Source organism: Dipteris shenzhenensis, chromosome 29 (genome assembly GCF_047967505.1).
Source record: "Dipteris shenzhenensis isolate YYH24624 ecotype China chromosome 29, Dip_SZ_1.0, whole genome shotgun sequence".
NCBI classification, from domain to species: Eukaryota; Viridiplantae; Streptophyta; class Polypodiopsida; order Gleicheniales; family Dipteridaceae; genus Dipteris; species Dipteris shenzhenensis.
The window spans coordinates 3,279,018-3,296,483 of NC_141624.1; the positions used below are offsets into that span (position 1 = coordinate 3,279,018).

At 40.6% G+C, this 17,466-nt stretch overlaps 1 protein-coding gene across 2 annotated transcripts; it reads left to right on the forward strand.

The window, feature by feature from the left end:
• Window positions 1-293: 293 nt before the first annotated feature.
• On the forward strand, window positions 294-7,584 carry LOC147882315 (flowering-promoting factor 1-like). Of its 2 annotated transcripts, XR_015543904.1 has the most exons (3): window positions 294-726; window positions 1,194-1,251; window positions 7,472-7,584. XR_015543904.1 is itself a non-coding variant. In XM_087401109.1 (2 exons), exon 1 carries the CDS (start codon window positions 351-353, stop codon window positions 693-695), a length of 345 nt encoding a protein of 114 aa, XP_087257235.1. In that variant the 5' UTR covers window positions 294-350; the 3' UTR covers window positions 696-726; window positions 1,194-1,290. The 2 variants fall into 2 exon arrangements, 1 of the variants encoding a protein (XP_087257235.1); XM_087401109.1 differs by lacking the exon at window positions 7,472-7,584 and having other exon boundaries at window positions 1,194-1,290.
• Window positions 7,585-17,466: the final 9,882 nt, after the last annotated feature.

Here is a 17,466-nt window from a genome sequence, read left to right on the forward strand (position 1 = left end):
GGTAAGCTGAAGCAGGAGAAACATCAGCAAACGCCACTGTCCTAGCGCTCCTGCGCTCCATGTAAATGCGAGGTTAACGCCCTAGATAAATGGAGATTAAGGAATAATCTGAGGTTTTGCTCGTTATAAAAGGCGCTGGCCCTTAGCCGCCATCATCAGTAGTCTGCCACCTTCAGCTCTCTGTAAGTTCCAAGGTTGTCTCTGGCGAGAAAGCTTTCCATAGAGTTCGATCCCCACACCGCAGCAGCTCATTACATAGCCTTGCTACCCTCTCTACATTAGATTGTCGCCAGAAAGCTTCCCGGTTTTTCCTTCCTTAGTACAGCTTCCCAATTCCGCCCTCCCCAAGCATGGCAGGTGTCTGGGTCTTCAACCATCGTGGCGTCACTCACCTTGTTCCCAACCCCAACCCCGACAACATCGACAAGTCAGAGTCTCAACCAGGCAGGCGCGGTAAAGTCCTCGTTTACCTTCCCTCCAACCAGATCATCTCTTCTTATGCTCTTCTCGAGCAGAAGTTGACGGCCATCGGATGGTCGCGATACCCCAACGAGGAGCCCGGCACCATCCAGTTCCATAGGAGCCACTCCACCCACCTCATCACGGTGCCCAGAGATTTCAGGAGATTCAAGCCAATGCACATGTTCGACATCGCGATCAAGAACCGGCAATATTTCGAGGTCCGCGACCAGTGATCAACTGGTGGAGCTTCTGTTTCAGTCAGCGGTAGTTTTCTTCCTTCCATGTTGTTTCTCACTGTTCATGGAACTAGATGAGTTTCTAGGTTTCGATTGTGGCAGCAGAAGTTACCCTCATTATCCAAATTATACTTATAGTTGGACTGTAAACGTGCCTTTGGAAATGCATAATACCCTGCAATTCTCACAGTATCAGCATGTGTGGCTCTACATAGTAGAAATGGAGGTTTAAAGTTCTCAATCATGTGTTTGGCTTGAGAAGTCTATCACTTGCTTTACGTCGCACCATTTTAAGAACGATCCACCAGTCCATATACAAAAGTCAAATGCTTATAGGAACACTCCCTCGCTATTCTGTACCCTGCTGTGTGAAAATGGCCCCTAGTCTCTCTTCCTGCACACAGTTTTGCACTTTCGCCCTCTCTCTCTCTCTCTCTCCACATTTGCTTTTCTTGAAAGGCGAGTTGCATGTGCTGACGGCGCGTGTCTTTGCAGGGATGTGCGTAGCTTATGGGGACTTGCGGATGTCTGGGAGTATGGTGGCCTTTGCTTGGTAGACTCTTTTACATGTACAACAAAGCTTGTAACTTACATGCAGTCCATCAAATCTATGATTTAAAGTTTTTCTTGCTAACGATGTTAGAGAGATTTCATAAATGATGGGCTTCCCATTTCATGATTGAGGTCAATTAGTTTTTGTTTGAGTCCTTCTTTGATATTGCAAGCACGTGGAATTAAGGAGAAGAAAAACTTTTGCTTGGTTATTGTAAGCTAAGCACATATAATTCAATCTAAGCTGAAGAGTGCTCATCTTATGTTGATTTATTCATTATATAAAACATGGGTGACTAAATGGGACAAAATGTGACCATTATTTTGGTTGTTGAGATGACGAAAATGAATGGACCTAGAAATAAGTTTACAAAATAAATTGAGGCTTTGCTTGACAACAAATGCTCCAATGGTTTTCAAGGAAAGGGAAAGTAGTGGTGGTTCATATGTCATATCACATAACTTTAAGAGATAATTACGAAAGTAAAGCTCATAACGCTCGGCATTCAGCTAATATGTACTTAAAGTTGACATATCCAAACTAAAAGGCCCTTTTAAAAGGTTGATCTAGGGTTACCTATTTTTTTCTGCCCAAAAAAAATAAATCACTAAGGTCTGTAAAATTTTTAAAATGTGGAATTAGGGTAAGAACTCTTCTTTAACACATGGCTAAATATTTCTTCATGACCTTATATTGAAAGAGGTCAAATCAAGTTGTGATTCCCTAATCGAGTCACACATGTTGCATCCCTATCTTTCTTATATGAAAAGTAAAGCTAGTAGCTATAAATATATCATATAAGGATGATAGCCTTTTTCATATAATTTATTTTTTCAACCTATAACCTCATGCAAAGAGACTCGTTATTTTAGTGCCAACACTTATGTCTTGGATAATTAAAGAGTTAACTATAGGTTAGATATTTGACCTTTGCAATGTTTTTGTAAATAATGCATCAAGTCCTAAGTTGTTTACATCGAAGAAGTGCAAAAGTAAACAATCCTACATAAAACATGCATTTGGGTGCAATTATAGAACCTCTAGTTACAAAAACACTTTTAATATATGACTTCAAAACCCCCATATAAATGTAAATTTCTATGAGATTATCGTATCAAATGCATGTCGTGGGATTATAGATCTTGAGTGCATGCTCAAGGCTCCAAGGCTATATTTTTAGGCTATAATGACTTACAAGTGTATGTCCAGACATATTGCATCATGAAAAAACAAATGAAATCTTCCTACCAAAGTAAATATACATGTTGAACGTTAAGCAATTGAGGGGTGCACTTTGTTCTTTCAACCCTCTCTAAACTCACAAACAGTAAAAAGCATAAGGAAGCTCACTCAAATCTACCGATGCATAATAGGCAGCACAACACTGTCACCATCTTTGTATTCTTTTTCCACCTATATACATATAAATACATATAGATACGGGCCAATGTATGATTGGGCTTAGCCATTTTTCGTGAGGTTTAGGGATAAATCGCATGTGGGTAACTTGCTTGATTTGTAACTCATGTATTTCTAAATGGGAATTGACAAACTTGGGGTCTAAACTAATCTGCACTTTTTGAACTTGAAATTGTTATCAAAACATCACACAATTATTATCTTGAATGTGATCATAGAACTATTGCAAATGCTATAATGCCTCGAAGCATGCATATTGGACTATATAGGAGATCCAAAATAATATAAAAACTTAAATAATTGCTCTACACATATATATTCAAACCAATTGTTCCTTTGAAATACCACTTTTTGAGCTTTGTACATACAAACCAAACGAGGCAACCAATTGAGAGCCTTTGCACAACAACACAAAGCAACTATAGACGCGCTTGGTAGACACGCAAAATAGCAGGTGCGTCTATAGGCGTTGCTTTAGTAGAGAAATTACGAGCGCGTCTATAGGCGCGGCTAAACGCTCGTCTATTTGCGTGTAAATCACCGCGTCTATTTGTGCATTTGACCAGAGAAAATACGAGCCCGTCTAACATGCCGTTTATTAGCGCATCTATTTGTGCGTGTATTTGCGCATTTACACTGAGACTCAGACGTGCATTTAGACGCGTAAATAGATGCGCTACAGAGAATACAGAAAGTGAGATTTTGGTGTACATCATTGCTTTCCAAACATTGCCCATGATTACCAAAGCACATAATTTTTTGGAAGCCCACATATACAAGAATTAAGTGGAATGAGGAGAATGAGACAATATGTAAAATAGTTTTGCCAATATCAATTGTGGGGCTACGGTTCAATCTCATCCTCAATGAGATCAACCCTTGCCAAACTGTACTTCAAAATCCAAACAAGTGTTTAGATCTACAAATACATTCAACCCACTACTACTTGTGCCACTCATGTGCTCATCGAAATCAACATCTCCAATGGTAGGCTCGTCCTCACGGGTAATGCCGGCCTCAATATCTATATCTCCTATCTCATGATCATCCTCCTCTCTTGTATCATGGTCATCATCACGTCCATGGCCATGATCATCCTCCATACGCTCCATAGTACTATACATCACTTTGGAACGTGGCATAATAGGTATGACATGCCACCATCTATTATTATCCACCATTGGTTGATAGACAACCTAATTCAAACACAAATACAATCATGTTACTTTTCTTGCATCAAATATTTAAAAGCAAGTATTTTTATGTGTGTGCACAGTACCTGTTCACATTGTTGTGGTAGTACTAGTGTGTCCTTCCTACTTTGCCAAAACTTTGTGGAGTCAATAGTTACAAAGCCACTTGCATGGCATTTGATTGTTGCATTAGGGCCTCTTTCCACCATGTCCTTAAACCACTTTACATCCAAAACATACACAAAGAAGCGTCGAAAGTCAAGCATAATGATATCTTGGATTATGCCACAATAATCATCCATGGCTCCATTGGCTCCCTCAAAGCTAGCAATGACGCTGCAATCTTGTGTGTTTCTCTTATCATCAATCCGTTGTGTTCAAAAATGCTTGCCCTCACACCATATAGCATTGAACATAGTGCACTACACCAAGAAAAAATCAATTAAATAAGCAATCTAAATTATAAAAAGCTCCTAACTCATGCATAACATTCTATATACCGACCTTGCTCATGCATCCCCTAGCATACTCCCATTCTTCCATTGTGATATGCATCCCCTCGTCTTTCTCTGCTTTCTCCATTTCATCAAGTAGCCAATCCACATGAATATCCTTTGGAAGTGCTCTTAGATGCTGAGGGTATGGCACACGAGATCCGTGGTGTGTACGAAAGAGGGCCCTTTCTTCTTGTCTTCTTGCCTTTGCATCCTCGTATCTTGTCACCCATCTTTTCATCACATCACTATTAAGCACGCAAAAGAGGTTGATACTATTATGCAACTCCGTGTCTATTACTTTGTTGCGTTCTTTTCCGTGAGGCACAATAGAGGTCATCCTTAGGTCTTCATCATCTCTCCATAGTCGTGGGAGAGAGCTATCCACATCAACAAGAAACTCAAAAATATATACAAGTGACTCTTGTACCAACCAACCCTCGGCCATGCTACCTTCGGGTCTTGCATTTTGTCTCACGAAGCCCTTCAAGGTCTTCATGAAGCGCTCGAGGAAGAACAACCATCGTGCATGTATAGTACCGCATATAGCAATCTCATCCACCAAATGTACTATGAGATGTAGTTGGCTTGTGAGAATAGAACAAGGAAATGTTTCCTCCACTAAACAAACCGCCTCCACTGACATAACTCGAGCATTCTCAAGCGTGGTGGGATCTATTTCCTTTGAGCTCACATACCTCACAAGCTCGCCCATCTTGTAAATACAATCTTTCACGTCCTTTGATGCACTACGTGAAATGCTAGTAGGTAGTATGAACTGAACCCGCAAGGAGGTGGTTGATTAGTTGCTTATAGCTATTCACTCACAAATTTGAAAGGAAAAAGATATTATGCATATAAAATACTTACTTGGAGCATCTTGTGCCAATCATGAGATTTCAAGCCATATAATTGCTCTACACTTCTTTTCTTGCTCTTTGTAAAGGCTCCCTTTAAACACCTCATGCATCCAGTGGGAGTACGAATTGTAGTAATAGCGCGCTTCACCGTCGCCATCTCTACCTTTGATAACATCCACGGTGCACGAGGTAAAAAAACATGCCCATTTGGTCTCTCTTGAGGCCAAGCTTCACGCATCCTCCCTGTGGTGCGTAGATCCTCCCTTATGCCTGCCGAATCTCGTGTCCCATTCAAATGCTCCCAAATGGTAGATGCCACATTCTTGAAGATATGCATGGGATCGAGCAGGTGATTGATCTTGAGGTGGGACCAATATGGTAAATGATAAAAGATGGAGTATCTAAACAAAATAAAGTGTTAGCGTGCAATCTTTACTTTCAACCAATATAGCCAATCTTTACTTCCAGCCAATAGTTACAAACCCTTACCGGCTCATGCCAAGTGGTGGAGTCATGGAACCGTCCCAAATTCTCATCCAATCTCCCACGGTGAGTGATTGTGGGAGGACTTCATTCCAAGGGGCAACATATCTAGGATGATCAGGTGGGAGAAATCGATGGTGATTCTCATAGATGACCTTATTCAATGCGTCTACCCGTGAGGCAACTAGCGAAGGACCACAAATAGGACATGCATGGTAACCCGATGTAGTGAGACATGAACAATAGATGCAATTAAGCATGGAAGGTGGGTTTAGGGTGCCACGTCCTTTGCCTATTCATAATTAAAAAATGCAATGCTTACCTGAACACTCGCCATAGCCTGGGAAGTCATGCATCGTCCACATCAAGACTGCTTTGCAGTTGAAGTCTCATGACGAGGGAGGCCTCCTCACATCATGCACCTCAATACCTCTCCAAAGTATCTCTAGCTCATCAATCAAAGGCTCCAAATAAACATCAGGGTTTTTGACTTTATGTTTCCCTGGAATTAGAAGGGACAGCATGACATGTCCTTTCTTAATAGCCATAGAGGGTGGAAGATTGTAATTCACCAATACCACTGGCCATACACTGTAAGACGTGCTTTTGAGACCAAATGGGTTCACACCGTCCATACCCAATCCAAGTCTCAAGCTCCTAGGTTCTTCCTTGAAGCTTGGCCATGTGTCTTCAATGTGCTTCCACGCAGGAGAGTCCGCGGGAGTTCTCCACTTGCCATCGGTTGATCGATGGGAGGAATGCCATGACATGAGCTCTGCAATAGATTTGCACTTGAACATATGTTGGATGCGAGGGATTATGGGAAAATGTCGCAATACCTTACGAGGCACGTCCAAGGTTTTGAGATCTGCTCTATATCTTGCCTCTCCACAAGTAGGACACTCTCTTGCATCCTTATGTAGTCCACGAAACAAAACGCAATCGTTGACACATGCATGGATGCGCTTGTAATCTAATCCTCCAAGAGAGGTCACATGTTGCCTTGCCATATCTCTTGAGGTCGGTAATTTATTCTCCCTTGGAAGCATTTTACACAATAGCCTGCACGTGAAGACCATAAATGAGGAAAAGCATTCGAGTAATTGACCCACGCGCATAATTCACCATGTTTGCAAAATCGACTTTAGGAGGAGGATGACTCAGATGATTTAGACATGCCTCCGGGTGATGGTACGATTTATTATGACATCACTCAGACAGGAGGCATCTTGATGGATGTGCGGGGGAAGGACATCATGGCCTTCATGCGCTCTGTAATTGCTAACAATTACGAGATTGCTTTATCCACTATAAACTAGACCACCCAAAGAGGTTGGCTGATGAGACCCTCGCTACTGTTCGCTCTAGGTATCCTCACCCCCCCAATCGCCAGTTCACAGATAAATGGGGGAAGTCAAAGATTGTTACGATACTTAGCAATAAAAGATCTTCCCTTAAGAGGCAGGCACTAGCGGAGCTTGCCAGGCTTGAGGCAGGTCAACCTCCAAGGGGCCTGCCCCACACTGCTCACAAGCGTGAGTGGAAGAAGGCAATGAAGACAGTGAGGGAGGAGCCCAGTCTGCAGCACGTGGAGGCACGGAGGATCCAGATGGAGGAATATGGAAGCGCGCATTTTGGAGCAGGGGGTGTTGAATCATGGGAGGCCCAATTTGTAAGTATCGATCTCAAATTATATTGCTTATGTAGTTTATTAGGAGGTTGGTTGTTTCTTTGTACTAATCCCTCCAAAAAGTGTATCATGGTCATGCAGCTTGAGATCATGGGCAGATACCCTACTCCAGTGGAGACAGCCTACCACGGCCACCATCGCAGAGGAGATACATGGAGGCACTTCTATGATGACGGGTTGATTACTGAGGAGCAGTATACCCGAGCTACTGGACAGGCCCCCCAGGTATTTGAAAGTAATTGAATAATGCCAAAATTATAAGTAAAGATTTGATTTTTCATACATTGATATATGTTGTCCCTTGTTTACAGGCCCATGCACAAGACGACGAGGAAGACAAGGAAGGAGGTGCAGAAGGGAGTGCAGAAGGGAGCGTGGAAGGCAGTGAGGATTAGTCGTAAAAGTAGTGCTACTATTCTTTTTTGTACTTAAAGCCACTGGCTTGGCTTCGTGCCTCTTGTATATAGACTCCTCTTATTTTTTGTACTTGAAGCCACATGACATGGCTTAGCTTCCTTATCTTTTGTACTTGAAGCCACATGATGTGGCTTAGCTTCGTGCTATATGTATATACAAGCACTTTTTGAGCTTTCAATTTTATTGCGTTTTGGAGTTGTAATATTTTATTTGGAATTCTAATTAAAATGTGGTTGGCTATAAGAATCGAATTACAGAATGTGGATATGGGATTCTTGTAACTATATAGCATACACAACATACACAGTATTCTATAAATTTTTTTTAAAAAAAAAAGCGCGTCTATCAATGCGTTTAAAAACGTGTTTATATTCGTGTTTGTCTGTTCGACTTGCGTCTATACGGGCATCTATAAAAGCGTTTATAAGCGCGTCTATTTATGCGTCTTTGTACGCGTCTATACGCGCGTAAGTCTGATATATAGACACGCAATTAGACGCGGGTCTCCAGATGCGCAAATAGACGCGCCCGTAAGTTTTTTATTTAGTTCATGAAACGCGTCTGTGCGCACGTCTATGGGTGCTTTGTCTTGTTGTGTTGCTATCATTTAGGGAGTGTCCTATATTGTGTTCCAATTGTACGAGTACATATCAGGGCACACTCAATAACTTTTCAATTTAGTTGGAAAGACAAACATTTTGAAAAAATGCACTCCACAATTATGAACTATTGCATGGTGGTCTGATATTTGTGATATTTTTAGCTTACGTCAACCATAAATAAACACACTACATAAAATTCCATTGATGCATGTGCAATGCACTTGACATATATCGAGCATTATTTATCATTTTGAATTATTTCTTTTTCAAGTTGATACCTCACAATTTGACTGCTAAGAATGCCAGATATGGTTCCATTGCTTAACACATAGCGTTATACCCACTAGCCAACCATTTTGCATCTTGCCTTTTGCCTTTTCCAACTAGTTTGGGCCTCTTTGCATTTGTTGGTGATGTGTACAACCGGAGGCTACAAAACAAAGCCATTGGTTTTTAACAAACTTTGACATATATTGCTTTTGCAATAAAAAAATCTCTTCTCTTGCACTAGTAAATTTCAAATAAAGTACACAACACACACCCATGTCCTACTAAACCTATGCAAAATGTTCTCGTTGCATTCTATGACTTGTCACTTTCAAGATTTCTACTTCTTTTAAAATATTAATTTCCTTGTTGCATCTATCTTGACTTCTTTACATTCATACATATTTACCATTGAGGGACATTCGCCCCCAGGGGCTGCCCCCATGCTCTCTTTGCTCCTTAGGTTCACTTAGAATATTATGCACAAGTTTTGATTCCTGTCACAAACATTCATGCGAGTCCTTGTTTGTTATTACAAGCTAGGTCATTTATGTTTCTCATATCTTGGCTTGCTTTATTTATTTAAGATAAGGTACCACATGGTGTGATGTGATTTGTCATGGGTTGCAAGAGAACTAGAGAGAGATTGTGAGATAGAAACATCAATAAACTTGATCAGGGTGCGAGTGTAGATCGAAGGCTATGAAAACCGATGATATAATATACAAATGGCAACAATAATTTCTTCTTTCAATGAATGTGAAGGGAAAGACAATGCCAAAAAAAAAACCTTCTTGCTAAGCAAGTAGTCTCGAATCAAGCAGTGGATGCACCCATTTGAGCAGTGCCATTAGAACAAAGAACATGAGCTATGGTCTTAAAACTGGTGGGTTGAGTATTTGATGAAGCAACATCAAATCATTTGAGAGACTACCAAGCTCTTGCCTTTGAAAAATTTACCCTAAACACAAGGACTCATCAATTGTCCATTCTTCTGATGCTCTGGGACTTGAGACCATACTCTGATGCATACCTTAGATCAGCTAGCTACAAAGAGGGTCACATTAGCTATGTTATTCTCCTCTAAAAAAAACACAAAATGGCTTTTGAACATGACATTGAAGATGTTTTCCATTAGAAGGACTAACATGATTCCATCAATTGACCATTGACTAGAATCAATTTGAGAATCATATGGGCATCAACTCAATAGAAGAAAAGGACAGACAACCTATGTGACAAAGCCATCTTTAGTGGCATTGCTTTGGCACAATAACAAGAAAGTGTCTATAAGTAAGAAAGATGTCTATAGGCTCTAGAGGGATGCAAACAACATGACGAGCCAATATTATACACATTCTTGACACAATGTATGTCAGTAGTTGGACTTCCAACACTATCGTTTACTATCTTTCTTCATCATAAATCATTGTAACTCTGGTTAACTATCTTTTGCACGTTATGATTTTTTTTCAAAAGGGTATTGAGAGAGAGAGAGAGAGAGAGGGAGAGAGAGAGAGAGAGAGAGAGAGAACAAATATTATTTTTACAAGCACAAACCATCATGCTAGTTGTGTCTTTTAGTATTTGTTAACCTCCCAAATGAAAATGCTGATCAATTTTCTTTTGCATATTGTGAAGTTGGGGGTGAGAGAGAGAGAGAGAGAGAGAGAGAGAGTATTACTTTTCTAGTGCTTGTCATGGTGGTTGAAATGATAACCACCACGGTAATTGTTGAATCCACCATGGTATTGGTTGCAGCCTCTAGACAACATGTTGTTGCATAGGTTTTCAATGTACTCCCTATAATCTGTTGGATGAGAACATGGATCTCCATCTGAGATATAAGGATGAGAAGTATGACATAAGGATTGGGGAGAGGAGCTTTGAGCATTGCAAGCCCTAGTATGTAGAGAGACCCAAATACTGTGTTGCTGCAAAGCACACATAGACTTTGACCTAGCCCACCAATATTTAAATGACCTGAGATGTGGTCTTACTAGAGCATTTCTTCATCAAGATTGATGTATTGCAATTGAATGTTCCATAAATTGGTGACTTATATCCTTTATGTGTGTGTTGCAAGGGCAAGTAGGTTTAACACACTATGTTTTGTGTGGAAGCCAATGATTTGTTTAAAGGGAGATTATGAGTGGCACCAAATTGAATGCATCTGTGGAAAATTCTGATGGTATGGTGTGAAGTAGAAGAAATTCATATGCCCTAATGAAATAAAAAAATACAACCTTGTTGTAAAATGGAGGAGATTTGAAATGGTTGATGTTATAGTGCCAGGTAGGAAGAGATGGCTATTGTCAAACAATGCCACATCATACCAAGAGCTTATTGACTACATTAAATTAAAATCTATCTTGAAATATGTTCTTCAAAATTTCATAGCATGCTGGAAAGGCAAGAAATTCAAGATGTGCCTTGCCAAACTTTCGAAGGACACAATTATATCTAGTATGATTGATTGGAGCTTGCTAAACATTACTCTACTCAAGAATAAGATGCAATACAAGGTGCACAATGATGCAAACAATTTTGATACAAGTCATCTACAACCATCTATTGGATTCTATGACTCGAGGGGGTCGCTCATCATATGTAACCCTATCACGTAAGTTCAACAGAAGGATATTTTTTATTTCTAAAATTTATAGAAATAAATATACATAAGGGACTATTTAAAATAGTTTTGGAAAAAATTTACAGATTTGTATAGAAAAGGGATACATTTTATTAATGAAAAAATTTACAGATAAGGGATTTTAAATATAGGCCTTGAACGCACGTGATGTAGAGGTTTTATACATAGTGACCCCCCTGAGTTCTATGATTGATACCAATATTCTAGTAGATCCAAGGAGTTCAGTAAGATTTAGCACACATACCATTTCTAAATTTTAGATGACCTAGAATAGCACACCTTGTTTGTCCAACATGCTTTTCTATTGCATTGGGATTGGTTATCCAAATACGATCCCCAAGTAAACAAAATGATAAAAAAACATTCGATTGTTGAGAGGATTTCAAAGAGAAAGAGGAGAGAGATGGACACAAGAGTTGTGTTGAGAGGAAGAGAAAGAGGAGAGAGATCGACACAAGAGTTGCTCCCAAGAAAGTGATTCTATTCATAGATCATAGGCATATATATAGTTGAGGACTAGGCTGAGTTAGGGAAAGATTTATATAGCTCTAACACCCCCACTCAAACTAGGCCCTCTAGCTACGGATGAAAAAAACCCTTGGGGAGACGTACAAGGGAAAAATCCAAGCCACTATATATATCTATGTGAAAATATATATACACAGAATGGCCATATGCCAATTTGAATGATACAGTGTAATGTTGGATGATACAGTGCAAATTGCATGTGGATAGTACAAGGGCATAACACAAGCGATTGCCCATAGTATAGCGCAAAGTATAGGCACTATGTTTGGTGCATGATACAGTGCAAAGTATGTGTGAAAATAGAAAAATCTTAAATATCAACTTGTTTGACATAGTGATGATGCATAATCAGGGTTTGAGATCTTCAAGTTCGATGTTTGAGCTCTTCATGTGAATAGTAGAGCTTGTTTTCTCCAAGTTCAATCTGGTCAAACCTCCTCAAACCTTTATAATCATGCCTTCATGTTTTGTGCAATCCATCCACATAAAATGACTGATTTCATGCAGTGTATATGAACACAACAAATATTCAAGTGTTCGTTTCTATTGTACCAAGGATGAATGTATGAGGAAATTGCTTCGGTCACTCCAAAGATGAGTATGGAGGGGCGATTTGAGATGTCCACAAACCCAAGGCTGAAATGTCTCTTGGGTAGTGATGTAAGCAAGCCGTAGCAACACAATAGGAAGGCCCATAAAGTTCCTGCAATTCAAGAACCAATAATCCAAAAACACAATGAGCATTCGGGCATCTTGAAGTATCGGATTTGATATGTCCATAAAGCTAGGGTTGAAATGTCGCTTGCATAGTGTAAGAAAGCCATAGCAACAGAATAGAAAGACCCATAATGATCCTGCAAATCAAGAACCAATAATCTAGAAACACAACGAGTATCCAGACATCCGAAAGTATTGAACAATTGAGCATCCCAGAAGTACCGAACAACTAGGCAATCGGAACTACCAAACAACCAAAAATACGAACAATTGGGCATTCTAGAAGTACTGAACAACTGGGCAGCCGAAAGTACTAAACAACAAAAAATACAACAAGATAAGCCACACACGTATGACAAGAGGCAAGCTTGTGTGGTATCAGAGCCTGGCTATGCTCTAGTGTGACTGTGAGGAGAAAGAGATATGTTTTTTGTCCATCTGGCAACACGATCATTCACAAAACGTTCTTTCTTATTGTTTCGACTCCTTTATCTCTAGGTTTTCAGTTGATATGCAAAATTTATGAGCGATGCATTGCAAATCAACATTAGGGTTCATGATTGATGAAAATGTCCTATGATGGCTTGTTGGAAGTGTATGCGCCGGTTATTTTAACTGGTTGGATCGCTATATTCCGATTTCAGGTAAGAGAGTTATGGTTATTTCTTTTTCTTGCCTGCTATCAATAAACTGGTAGAAGAGTGTTTGGACAGAAAGATGAACACTCATAACATTGATCTAGGACATGAGGATGGAAAAGGTTCATACTTTCATAGAGTCAACAATATTTGAAGCAAAAGAAAAAGCAATGAAAGAATATACTTAAAATGATAAGAAGCTTTTTGATACGATGTCACCTTCCCGCTTTCAATCTCCACTAGTTTGGTTTTCTTGGATTTAATACACTAGCACATCGTGCTTTTACATTCTCACATGAGGAAATAAGATATTCAATCACATAAAGCAAACTTCTTTAGCTATAGGACTCCATAAAAATTTAGATGCAGAGGAGACCCAACACCCATCGGTCCTATCCATAAAAACCAAGAGCGCATGATCGTTGTTGTAAGCGTAGTCAATTTTTAGGGATCAAGATCTTATCTAATCGATGCCAAGTAGAGTCTCAATCTTGTCATTAAGAGTAAGGTAGCCCAATCTACATGCTTTTGCAGTGATAAGTATATACGTTCAACAAACTAGAAAGTTGATTGAGAAAATCACTTGGACAAAAGGCTATCTATTATATGAAAGCAATTTTTTATTTCTATTAGGTCATCAGTGATGAAAACAAGAGTTTAGCACCTCAGCACTTGTGGTTTCATGCTGCTTTTGCAAAAGTAAATGCCAATGATGCTTCACATATATTAAGCTAGTTTTTATTTAGTGCATTATTTACTGACCAGCTTCTTATTTAGTTCATCACTTGCTGAGTACTTGATTGTTTTTCAACAATCACTATGACATACATCTATGTGTTGGAGCTTTTCTTTGCCTGATGGTATAGAGATAAACCAACTTTCTTCAATATTGTACATGATTGGGAGCCATGCACTACAAGGCATAGGCCATTTTCCGACGGAAATACCGACGCTTTTTACATTAATTTTTTTTTTTTACACGGGCGCAAAGGTCGCTATAAAAGTTGCTAAAAGCGTCGGGAAAGGAGCGTCGCTATAAACCGTCGCTATATAGCGACGATTAACAGAAGTAAAAAAAAAGGGTTAGTGGGGCTAAACAGGGCTTCCTTTTGGCCCTGTTTAGCCCCACTAATCCTTTTTTTTTTTTTGTAATTACAAAAGAAAGTTTTTTATAACAAAATTTCCCTTGCTAATACAAAATTGTTCTTGTGAAATGATGAGGAAAAAATGCATATACATATACAACAGTGTTTGTAACAAAATTACCTTGTGAAAGGGCGATACAAAATTGCTCAAACGAGTGGATATACAAAATGCTACTACCACTACTCATCCGAATCCGAATCATCTTCGTCTTGTTGGCCTGTTCCTTGGTCCTTGACACCTGCGTCTTCTCCCTCGTCCTCGGCACCTGCGTCCGATCCTTGCCCCTGTTGATCGCTCGCCTCCGATGATGGGAAGTTTGAGCTTCGACCCTACGAGTGAACCATATAAATCAAAAATTAGATTGGAATTTAAATTAAAAAGTGAGATTACAAGTAGGAGTAAACTTATATCGTGCGAGCAGCCACCTCAGCCCAATCGACTATCGCTCCCATTGCCTCTTGCTCAATGAACTACAACTTTGTTCCTATCTGAAATGCGCCCCGCATCTCTGCATCCGTAGGAAGACGACCCATCGCAGCTTGTTATGGATCCAATGTACGAGAGTTAGAGTTAGCTAAAGTGCATGTAATATGTAAGTAAAACAAATAGAACAATACATTAAATGGGAAGAAGTAGACTTACCACGGTTGCCTCGAATGCATACCGTCCGCCTACACCAAAGTGCGAAGTACCTACGACATCCAGCCGTCTCTTTGCAGCCCTCCTCTGACCCTCGAACATTTCGGGATGGTCCCTATGTTGCTTCTTGAAGTACTTCCAATCAGCTTTGTCTGCCCAGCTGGGTTTAGCCAACCCCTTTGTAATGGAAGTACGCAAGGTTGATCTACGATGCTTTAGGACCAAACCCATGTGCTTGAGCATATAATTGTCATTAAACTCCACATTTGGCAGATTAGGGTATCTTTGTTTTAACTCATCGATCACCGCCTGCTTCTTTTGGGCATCTTGATACCGCCAATTGGTATTTATGCCGCTCTTGAAGTGATGACTCATCAACCTCCTCATGGCGGCCATCACTGCTTTGCTCTTTTTGTCTTCTATTATCTCTCTGGCAGATGTGATTTGATAGGAGAGATCCCCTGATGAGTAAGGGGGACTGACGGTAGCAGAGTCTGAAGGAGTGGAAGCTGCGTGACCGCTTCTGGATCGAGGAGTAGCAGTGGGAGTAGGAGAGGGAAAGGGACCTGACTGATACTGTGTCTTCGGACCAAGTGGAGACCTAAAGGAGCGTGAGTGTGCTGACTCGTCTACATCTCCTGAGTCAGCACAACATGAGCCACCCCTCCTACTCTTCCTTCCCTTGTGGGAGGCATGCACAGGTGATGATCCCGCAGTTGAATTTGCGCGAGGGGATGGCTGGGCAGTACGTCCACCCATCGGTGTAGGGGAAGGAATTGCAGAGGTCCTCTGAGAGAGCAGAGAGAAGAATCTCGCTGCCTCCTCATCACTCATCTACGCTACAAACTCGTCGGGAGTCCCGACAAAGCCATGCACGCTAGCAAAGGAGTTCCCCGAGGGCTGGTCGCAGTGCTACGTGGAAGAGGGGTCAGACCAGGGGTAGTCGCAGTGTTAGGACCGAGAGGAGTCCAGGGGTAGTCCTCGGGGTAGTCGCCTGAGAGGAATCAAAGTCCTCTGGAGCATATAGATTGTGAGCTCTCCTCCTGCGAGGCTATCCGTACTCATCGGATGAGCAACGTGATCCCATGTCTAACATAGACACAAACACGAAAACAGAAAACAAAAAACAAACATAAGCATTCTCATAGGCATAGGCATAGGCAAGAAGAAAGAAGAGGGAAAGGAAAGAAGAGGGAAAGGAAAAGGGGAAAGAAGAGGGAAAAGAAAGAGGGAAAGAAGATGGAAAGGAAAGAAAAGAATGAGAATGAGGGAATAGAGAATGAGAGAAGGGGGAAATAGAGAAGGGGAAAGAGATGAGGGAAAATAGAGAAGGAGAGAAGGGGGAAATGAGAGAAGGGGGAAATAGAGAATGAGCTTATGCGGAAATAGAGAATGAGCTTATGCTTCTCTCATTCTCTATTTCCGCATAAGCTCACGCATAAGCATGAGCTTATGCGGAAACTTAAGCATAAGCTCATGCTCATGCATGAGCATAAGCATGAGCTTATGCTTATGCTTATGCTTAAGCATAGGCATCGGAAATAGAAAAGGAGCTTATGCAGAAATAGAGAATGAGTTTCCGCATAAGCTTCTCTCATTCTCTATTTCCACATAAGCTCATGCATAAGCATGAGCTTATGTGGAAACTTGAGCATAAGCTCATGCTCATGCATGAGCTTATGCTTATGCTTATGCGGAAAGCAGGGGCATCGGAAATAGAGAAGGAGCTTATACGGAAATAAAGAATGAGCTTATGCTTCTCTCATTCTCTATTTCCGCATAAGCTCACGCATAAGCATAAGCTTATGCGGAAACATGAGCATAAGCTCATGCTCACTCATGAGCATAAGCATAAGCTCATGCAGAAAAAGAGAAGGAGCTTATGTGGAAATAGAGAATGAGTTTCCGCATAAGCTTCTCTCATTCTCTATTTCCGCATAAGCTCATGCATAAGCTCATGCTCATGTATGAACATAAGCATGAGCTTATGCGGATGCTTATGTATAAGCATAGGCATAAGCTCATGCTTATGTATGAGCATAAGCATAAGCTCATGCTTATGCTCATGCGGAAAAAGAGAAGGAGCTTATGCGGAAATAGAGAATGAGAGAAGCATAAGCTTCTCTCATTCTTTATTTCCGCATAAGCTCATGCATAAGCATAGCTTATGCGGAAACTTAAGCATAAGCTCATGCTCATGCATGAGCATAAGCACGAGCTTATGCTTATGCTCATGCAGAAAAAGAGAAGGAGCTTATGTGGAAAAAGAGAAAGAGGAGCTTATGCAGAAAAAGAGAACGAGAAAAGCTTATGCGGAAACTCATTCTCTATTTCCGCATAATCTTCTCTTTTTTCGCATGAGCTTATGCTTATGCACATGAGTGAGCATGAGCTTATGCTCATGTTTCCGCATAAGCTCATGCTTATGCAGAAACATGAGCATAAGCTCATGCTCATGCATGAGCATAA